The sequence below is a fragment of the Rhinopithecus bieti genome, unplaced genomic scaffold, assembly GCF_001698545.2.
Source record: "Rhinopithecus bieti isolate Rb0 unplaced genomic scaffold, ASM169854v2 scaffold_2723, whole genome shotgun sequence".
Lineage (NCBI taxonomy): Eukaryota > Metazoa > Chordata > Mammalia > Primates > Cercopithecidae > Rhinopithecus > Rhinopithecus bieti.
Genome location: NW_016804119.1, coordinates 2,787,442 through 2,797,606, shown reverse-complemented (window position 1 = coordinate 2,797,606; position 10,165 = coordinate 2,787,442). Strand labels below are relative to the sequence as shown.

Genomic DNA, 10,165 nt, shown 5'->3' with positions numbered 1-10,165 from the left:
AAAAAAAAAAATAAACCCCCCCCCGATTTTTTTTTTTTTTTTTTTTTTTTTTTTTTGCCATTTTCACTTTACACTACACAGTCCAGGGCTCTTTGCCTTAGCTCCAACAGGTCAGAAAGAGACTCCTGCTTATAAAAAGTAGGAAACATGACATGTTGGAGCTTTTATAAAGCCCCAGCCCTACGTTTCTGTAGGAAAGAAGACATTACAGATGGAGCTAAAAAAAAATTTCAAATTCCTCCATTGTGTGCCTTCTTCTGAATCCTTAAAGAGCATTGTAATATGTGGACATCAAGCTCTCTTCCAAGAACTACTGAATCGAAAGCACAAGAGTAGCAAACAGAAATCTGGATATCTTTAAAGTCTGCCATAAGGTTTTGTTTTGTTTTTTGTTTTTCTCAGTTCACTGCAACCTCCACCTCTTGGGTTCAAGCAATTCTCCTGCCTCAGCCTCCCGAGTAGTTGGGACTGCGGATCTCAGCTCACTGCAAGCTCCGCCTCCCGGGTTTACGCCATTCTCCTGCCTCAGCCTCCCAAGTAGCTGGGACTACAGGCGCCCACCAACTCACCCGGCTAGTTTTTTGTATTTTTTAGTAGAGACGGGGTTTCGCCGTGTTAGCTAGGTTGGTCTCGATCTCCTGACCTCGCGATCCACCCGTCTCGGCCTCCCAAAGTGCTGGGATTACAGGCTTGAGCCACCGCGCCCGGCCTTTAAGGTTTTAAGCCTACTTTACTTCTGGAAACTCCACTAAACTATCACGAAGAATGCAGAACATCTAAGCAAAGGGCACAGTTAAAGTCCAGATGCTACATCACGAGGCTTTTCATTTTGAAATCAATACAGCTTCCATTTTAGTCAAGCAAGGATGGGGCTCCCTGGAGGCAACTGGAGAAAATACAAAGATACGCAAGGGCACACCCCCACTTCTGGAGGGAAGTTATCCTCACCCAGGGAGACCAGGTTCCTATAATTCTCCAGCATCACGTCTCTGTATAAAGTCCTCTGAGCAGGGTCCAGGCATTTCCACTCCTCCTGAGAGAATTCTATGGCCACATCCCTGAATGTCAATAGACCCTGAAATGAAAACACATTTTAACCAAATGGTTATGGGAGGAGTTCTTATCTTTACAGAAGTGAGAAGAGGAGAGCGGTGACAACAAGGATTTAATTGTAGTGAATGTTCTGACAAATCTGAGTATGGGATTTTTCACAACATGATGTCTTCCCAGTGGTGGTTTATTATACTTTTTGAAGAGGTCATAATACCCTCTCGGTATAAGTTTCTTATGTTTGTGAAGAATACAAGAAACACTCAAATAAATAATAAATGCCTGGTTCCCATTATAGAAATGTTAAAAACTTTTGGCCAGGTAGGGTGGCTCAGACTTGTAATCCCAACACTTTGGGAGGCTGAGGCAGGCGGATCACAAGCTCAGGAGTTTGAGACTAGCCTAGACAATCTGGTGAAACTCTGTCTCTATTTAAAATACAAAAATTAGTTGGACATAGTGGTAGATGCCTGTAATCCCAGCTACTCAGGGGGCTGAGGCAGGAGAATTGCTTGAACCCAGGAGGTAGAGGTTGCAGTGAACCGAGATCGCACAATTGCACTCCAACCTGGGCAACAGAGTAAGACTCTGTCTCAAAAAGAAAATAAAGAAATGTTAGAAATTTTTGTTGACACACCAAGTGACACTCAGTATTTAGATGAGATAGAGCATGGGTAATGCCTTCAAAGATGACAATATCCACAGTGAAATGTCAGCCGGGCTCAATGGCTCATACCTGTAATCCCAGCTACACAGGAGGCTGAGGCAGGAGACTTGCTTGATCCTGGGAGGCAGAGGTTGCAGTAATCCAAGATCACATCACTGCACTCCAGCCTGTTCAACAGAAATTCCATCTCAAAAAATAAAATAAATCAATAAATAAAAAATAAAAAAATTTAGCTGGGCAGAGTGGCAGCCATCTGTGGTTCCAGCTGCTTGGAAGGCTGAGGTGGGAGGATGTCTTTACCCTGAGGGTAGAGGTTGCAGTGAGCTATGATTGCACCACTGACCTTCAGCCTGGGCAACAAAGTGAGGCCCCATCTCAAAATAAAATAAAATACATGAAAACAAAATTACTCAAAGTACAAATGGACATTTTGTATATATATGTCCACAAAATAAAAAAATATATACAGACTCACAAAAAACTAGAGTTGAATACAAAGGGTTGTCATTTTCCCCAGCTTTCAAAATATAAAAGATTTTCAAAATATGTATGTGTGTGTATATATATATATAAAGGTTTTAAAAATATAAAAAGTAGCAAGTTTTGTTTAACCGAAGAGGAACCTCATCTTGGTGGAAAAGGATACTTTGGCAGTTGGGGGCAGGGGGGGAATCTGTTCAGATCTAAGAAAACAGGAGATAACCCATCCTAGAAGCAATCACTCTTTTAACAGCCTTCCTTGGAGGAATCCTCAGATATCGATAGTAATGCAGGCGAGCACAGAGGCAGTGACTATGACACTCTTTATACAGAGAAAAGTCGCAAAGGACCCACATGTCATTCAGACAATTTCCAATGCAGGTGTCAAAGAGGAAGGTAGCCATGTTTACTAACATGAGAACATGTAAATTTCACAACCAGCAGGATCAAATATCAGAGTAAAATATTTACTAAAACACAAAGAACAACAACATACACTGGACGTCAGACCTCTGAGCCCAAGCTGGCATGTATACATCCAGATGGCCTGAGGCAACTGAAAAGTACAAAAGAAGTGAAACAGCTCCTGTCTTAACTGATTGACCAACCTCATGACATTCTTCTGGACAATGAGTCTTATGATCTCCCCACCATGCACCTTGTGACTCCCTCCTCTGCTGACAATAGATAACCACTTTTAACTTAACTTTCCACTGCTTACCCCAGTCCTATAAAACTGCCTCTCATCTATCTCCCTTTGCTGACTCCTTTTTCGGACTCAGCCTGGTAAAATAAACAGCCTTGATGCTCACACAAAACCTGTTTGGTGGTCTCTTCACATGGACATGCATGACATTTGGTGAGACCCAGGACAGGAGGACTCCTTCGGGAGACTGACCTCCTGTCCTGGCCCTCACTCCATGAGGAGATCCACCTACGACCTCAAGGTCCTCCGACCAACCAGCCCAAGGATTCAAATCGGGTAAGTGGTCTTTTTACTCTCTTCTCCAACTTTTCTCACTATCCCTCAACCTTTCTCTTCTTTCAATTTCAGCACTGCCTTTCAATCTCTCCCTTCCCTTAATTTCAGTTCCTTTCCTTTTCTGGTAGAGACAGAGGATACATGTTTTATCCATGAACCCAAAACTCCGGCACTGGTCACGGACTTGCGAAGACAGTCTTCCCTTGGTGTTTAATCACTGTGGGAATGCCTGCCTGATTATTCACCCACATTTCAGATTTGTTTGATCACCGCAGGGACACCTGCCTTGATCCTCCACCTTGGTGGCAAGTACCACTGCCTCTGGGCAGCAAGTACCACCCCCCCACTTGTGTCTCTATCCCTTTTCTCTAAACTTACCTTTTTACTATGGGCAACCATTTGCCCTCCATTCCTCCTCCTTCCCCCTTAGCCTGTGTTCTTAAAAACTTGAAACCTCTTCAACTCCCACCTGATCTAAAACCTAAGCATCTTATTTTCTCTTGCAACACTGCTTGGGCCCAATACAAACTTGATAATGGCTCTAAATGGCCAGAGAATGGCACTTTTTATTTCTCCATCCTACAAGGCCTAATTTTTGTCATCAGATGGGCAAATGGTCTGAGGTGCCTTATGTCCAGGCCTTTTTTACACTTTGCTCCCTCCCTAGCCTCTGCTCCCAATGTGACTAGTCCCAAATCCTTCTTTCCCTCCTGCTTGTCCCTTCAGTCCCAAACCCAAGTGCTGCTGAGTCTTCTGAATCCTCCTTTTCTGCAGACCCCTCTTTCCCCTCTTCCCCTTCCCAGGCCACTCCTTAGGCTGAATCAAGTCCCAATTCTTCCTCAGCCTCTGCTCTCCCACCCTATAGCCCTGCTGTCACCTCCCCTCCCCACACACAGTTTGGCTTACCATTTTGTTCTGCAGCAAATACTCCCCCACCTGCCCAACAATTTCCTCTTCAAGAGGTGGCTGGAGCTGAGGGCATCGTCAGAGTGCATGTACCATTTTCTCTATCAGACCTTTCCCAAATTAATCAGTGCTTAGGCCCCTTCTCATCAGACCCCACTAAATATATACAAGAAATCCAGTATTTAACCCAGTACTACAACTTAACCTAGAGTGACTTAAATGTCATCCTAACTTCTACCCTTTCCCCAGATGAGCGAGATAGAGTTTATACCCTAACCCAGTCCCACACTGATACCCACTGTCGTCATGAGCAAGACCTTCAAGAAGGCATAAGTATAGTTGCCCAAGATCCCCAGTGGGAATACCAGACAGGCTCGTCAGGTGTAGGTAGGTGAGATTATATGATTTCCTGCCTAGTTGAAGTGCTTAAAAAGGCAGATTTCAAAGCTGTTAATTATGACAAACTTAAAGAAACTACCCAAGGTAAAGATGAAAACCCAGCCCAGTTCATGGTTCATATGGCAGCAACACTGAGACACTTCACAGCCCTAGACCCTGAAGGGTCAGAAGGCCATCTCATTCTCAATATGCATTTTATCAGCCAGTCAGCTCCTGACCTTAGAAAAACGCTTCAAAAATTGGAATCCATTCTTCAAACCCCACACAGGAATTAATCAACCTCGTCTTCAAGGCGTGAAATAACAGGAGGCAGCCAAGTGGCAATGCATTTCTGAGTTACAATTACTTGCCTCTGCCATGAGACAAAACTAAGCTGCACCTCCAGCACACAAGAACTTCAAAATGCCTAAGGTGCACACGCCTAAGCTGCAGTGGTCAGGCATTCCTACAGGACCTCCTCCCTCAGGATCCTGCTTCAGGTGCCAGAAATCTAGCCACTGGGCCAAGGAATGCCTGCAGCCAGGGATTCCTCCCAAGCTGTGTCCCATCTGTTCAGGGACCCACTGGAAATCAGACTGCCCAGCTCACCCAGCAGCCACTCCTAGAGCCCCTAAAGCTCTGGCCCAGTGCTCTTTGACTCCTTCCCAGATCTGCTCAGCTTAGCAGCTGAAGACTGACACTGCCCCATCACCTCAGAAGCCCCCTGGACCATCAGGGATGCCGAGCTTTGGGTAACTGTCACAGTGGAGCGTAAGTCCATCCCCTGTTTAATTGATACAGGGGCTACTCACTCCACATTACCTTCTTTTCAAGGGCCTGTTTCCCTTGCCTCCATAACTGTTGTGGGTATTGAAGGCTGCTAGACCCTTTAAAACTTCCCAATTTGGTGCCAGCTTGAACAATATTATTTTATGCACTCCTTTGTTATCCCCACCTGCCCAGTTCCCTTATTAGGCTGAGACATTTTAACCAAATTACCTGCTTCCCTGACTGTTCCCGGACTACAGCCACATCTCATTGTCGCCCTTCTTCCCAACCCAAAGCTACCTTCACGTCTTCCTCTTGTCTCCCCTGACATTAACCCACAGGTATGGGACATCTCTACTCCCTCCCTGGCAACCGATCACACACCCATACCTAATCACCCTTACCCTGCTCAACACCAGTATCCCATCCCACAACAGGCTTTAAGGGGATTAAAGCCTGTTATCACTCGCCTTCTACAGCATGAGCTTCTAAAGTCTACAAACTCTCCTTACAATTCCCCCATTTTACCTGTCCAAAAAATGGACAAGTCTTACAGGCTGGTTCAGGATATGGCCTTTTAAACCAAATTGTTTTGCCTATCCACCCTGTGGTGCCCAACCAGTACACTCTTTTGTCCTCAATACCTCCCTCCACAACTCACTATTCCATTCTTGATCTTTTTTTTTTGAGACAGAGTCTGGCTCTGTCGCCCAGGCTGGAGTGCAGTGGTGCAATCTCGGCTCGCTGCAAACTCTGCCTCCCAGGTTCCCGCCATTCTCCTGCCGCAGCCTCCATGAGTAGCTGCAACTACAGGCACCCGCCGCCACGCCTGGCTTATTTTTTGTATTTTTGTTTTTAGTAGAGATGGGGTTTCACTGTGTTAGCCAGGATGGTCTCGATCTCCTGACCTCGTGATCTGCCCATTTCGGCCTCCCAAAGTGCTGGGATTACAGGTGTGAGCCACCGCGCCCGGCCATATTCTTGATCTTAAAGATGCTTTTTTCACTATTCCCCTGCACCCCTCGTCTCAGCCCCTCTTTGCTTTTTCCTGGACTGAACCTGAGACCCACCAGTTCCAGCAGCTTATCTGGGCTGTACTGCCACAAAGTTTCCGGGATAGCCCTCATTACTTCAGCCAAGCTCTTTCTCATGATTTACTTTCTTTCCACTCCTCTGCTTCCTACCTTATTCCAAACATTAATCACCTTCTACTCTGTAATCCCTCCTTTGAGTCTTCGCAAAGCTTGGGTTGGGATTTGAGAGATCAGCCGGGCACAGTTGGCAGGGAGAGCATGAGTGTTTTCATGAAGAATTATGCCGAGGTAGGTAATGGATGGGGAAGAAATTTGAGCTTTGGAGGGGGACACCTGATATCCTTTGGAGAAGAAATGTTGAAGGAGCAGGAGGGTATCTATCTTGCTGCAAAGATACTCCCCTCATATTTGGACTCCCCGCAACACAAGCTACTATTCTTGTGGCTGCTCCACTATGCATCTCTCGGCAAAGACCCACTGGAATTCCCCTGGGTAACCTTTCACCTTCTCAATGCTCCTTCACTCTTCATCTCCAAAGCCCAACTACACATATCACTGAAACAACTGGGGCCTTCCAGCTCTATATTACAGATAAGCCCTCTATCAATACTGGCAAACTTGAAAACATTAGCAGTTACTATTGCTTAGGAGAACATTTACCCTGTATTTCACTCCATCCTTGGCTACCTTCCCCTTCCTCTTCAGACTCTCCTCCCAGGGCCTCTTCTTGTTTACTTATACCCAGCCCCATAAATAACAGTGAAATGTTGCTCGCAGACACTTGACACTTTCTCAAACACCATGAAAATTGAACCTCCCCCTCTATACAATTACCCCATCAGTCCCCATTACAAACTCTGATGGCTGCCGCCCTAGCTGGATCCCTAGGAGTCTGGGTACAAGACACCTCTTTTAGTACTCCTCATCTTTTCACTTTGTATTTCCAATTTTGCATTGCACAAGACCTTCTGTGGCTCCTCCACTTACATGTGTCTACCTGCTAATTGGACAGGTACAGGTACACTTGTTTTTCTTATTCCCAAAATTCAATTTGCAAATGGGACTGAACAACTTCCTGTCCTGCTCATGACACCAACCAGACAAAAAAAGAGTTATTCCTCTAATCCCTCTACTTGTAGCGTTAGGACTTTGTGCTTCCACTATTGCCCTTGGAGCTGGAAGGGCAGGCATTTCAATTTCTGTCACAACCTTCCATAGCCTTTCAAATGACATTTCTACTAGCATTACAGATATATCACAAACTTTATCATTCCTTCAGGCCAAGTCGACTCTTAGCCGCAGCTGTCCTCCAAAATCTCTGAGGTCTCGACTTACTGCTGAAAAAGGAGGACTCTGTATATTTGTAAATGAAGAGTATTGTTTTCACCTAAATCAGTCTGGCCTGGTATATGACAACGTAAAACTCAAGGATAGAGTTCAAAAACTTGCCAACCAGGCAAATAATTACTCTGGACCCACCTGGACACTTTCTGAGTGTCTTGGCTGCTCCCTATTCTTAGTCCCCTGGTACCTGTTTTTCTCCTTCTTTTATTCAGGCCTTGTGTCTTCCATTTCGTTTCTCAATTCATTCAAAACCGCTTTCAGACCATCACCGATCATTCTATACAACAAATGCTACTTTTAACAACCCCACAGTACCATCCTCTGCACCAAGATCTCCCCCACAGCCTAAATCCCTATTCCTTGTAACTCATTATAAATGTTTCCTTAAGGTGCCCATGCAGCCCCTAATCCCGCTTGAAGCAACCCTGAGAAACATCACCCATTATCTCTCCATACCACCCCCCAAAATTTTTGCCACCCCAACACTTCACCACTGTTTTATTTTTCTTATTAATATAAGAAGAGAGGAATGTCAGGCCTCTGAGCCCAAGACTGCATGTATACGTCCAGATGGCCTGAGGCAACCAAAAAGTACAAAAGTGAAACAGTCAGCTCCTGTCTTAACTGATTGACCAACCTTATGACATTCCATAATGACTTGTTCCTGCCTTGCCCCAGCTGATCGATCGACCGACCGACCTCGAGACATTCTTCTTCTAGACAATGAGTCTTATAGACAATGAGTCTTATAGACAATGAGTCTTATGATCTCCCCACCATGCACCGTGTGACCCACTTCTCTGCTGATAATAGGTAACCACCTTTAACTGTAACTTTCCACTGCTTACCCCAGTCCTATAAAACTGCCCCACCCCATATCTCCTTTTGTTGACTTCTTTTTCGGACTCAGTCCGCCTGCACCCAGGTGAAATAAACAGTCTTGTTGCTCACACAAAACCTGTTTGATGGTCACTTCACATGGACCAGTGTGACACTGCAGTCTGCTTAAGGGTGGAGGGTGGGAGGAAGGAGAGGCGCAAAAAATATATATATATATTTGGGGCTGGGCATGGTGGCTCACACCTGTAATTCCAGCACTTTGGGAGGCCGAGGTGTGTGGATCACCTGAGGTCAGGAGTCCAAGACCAGCCTGGCCAATGTGGCGAAACCCTGTGTCTACTAAAAATACAAAAATTAGCCAGGCATGGTGGCAGGCACCTGTAATCCCAGCTACTTAGGAGGCTGAAGCAGGAGAATCCCTTGAACTTGGGAGGTAGAAGTTGCAATGAACTGATACCATGCTAGTATACTCTGGCCTGAGCAAGAAGAGCAAAACTCAGTCTCAAAAAAATAAATAACTATTGGGTGCTGGGCTTAATGCCAAAGTGATGAAATCCTCTACAACAAAACCCCAATGACACGAGTTTACCTGTGTAACAAGCCTTCACATGTAGTGCCAAACCTAAAGTAAAAAAATGAATATAATGTTTTATAAATTTACTGCTGATTTTTTTCTGAAGTCTCATAACGATGCAGAAATACACATATACGAGACTTGCTCTGACACATGGCACAGAATTGACAGTAGCGGCTCCCCAGTGAGGTTGGAAAGAGGGTGGAGGACGTGACAGGGAAGGGAGATGCTTTATGGCCAAGGGCCTAAGATGCAGCTTTGCTTAGAGTTTTACCACAAAACAAATATATTCATTGGCCTGGTGTGGTGGCTATGCCTGTAATCCCAGCACTTTGGGAGGCCTAAGGCAGGCGGATCACCTGAGGTCGGGAGTTCGAGACCAGCCTGGCCAACATGGAGAAACCTCATCTCTTCTAAAAATACAAAATTAGCCAGGCATGGTGACGCATGCCTGTAGTACCAGCTACTCAGGAGGCTGAGGAAGGAGAATCACTTCAATCCAAAAGGTGGAGGTTGCAGTGAGCAAAGATCACGCCATTGCACTCCAGACTGGGCCACAAGAGTGAAACTCTCTCAAAATAAATAAATAAATAACAAATACATCATGTGATGTTTAAGTGTAAACATATATATTACTAATAACTGGTGGGGCTGGGCACCGTGGCTCACATCTGTAATCCCAGCACTATAGGAGGCTGAGGCAGAAGGATCACCTGAGGTCAGGAATTTGAGACTAACCTGGCGAACATGATGAAACCCCATGTCTACTAAAAGTACAAAAAGATTAGACAGGTGTGGTGGCACGTGCCTGTAATCTCAGGTACTCGGGAGGCTGAGGCAGGAGAATCACTTGAACTCGGAAGGTGGAGGTTGCAGTAAGCCGAGATCATGCCACTGCACCCCAGCCTGGGTGACAAAGCAAGACTCCATCTCAAAACAATAATAATAATAATACTAATAACAGGTGGAATGAGAATATGGCTCAATCCTCTAGGATACAAAAGTACTTCTCCCATTGTTGAGAAAAATTGTAACTTTTTTTCCCTTGTAAACAGTAGAATTTTATACAAATATAAAGTTTTACACCTTCAAAGTTATCACTCCAATAAGACACTTACTCAATTAAATAATCTTAAAACTAT

General features: G+C 45.0%; 1 protein-coding gene across 1 annotated transcript in view; it reads right to left on the bottom strand.

The window, feature by feature from the left end:
• The window catches only part of ZNF83 (zinc finger protein 83), a 27,237-nt gene that overhangs the window by 7,335 nt on the left and 9,737 nt on the right, over window positions 1-10,165 (bottom strand). Inside the window, exon 3 of the mRNA XM_017864644.1 lies at window positions 949-1,075. Coding sequence (XP_017720133.1) covers window positions 949-1,075 — 127 coding nt within the window. The remainder of the gene's footprint in view (window positions 1-948; window positions 1,076-10,165) is intronic.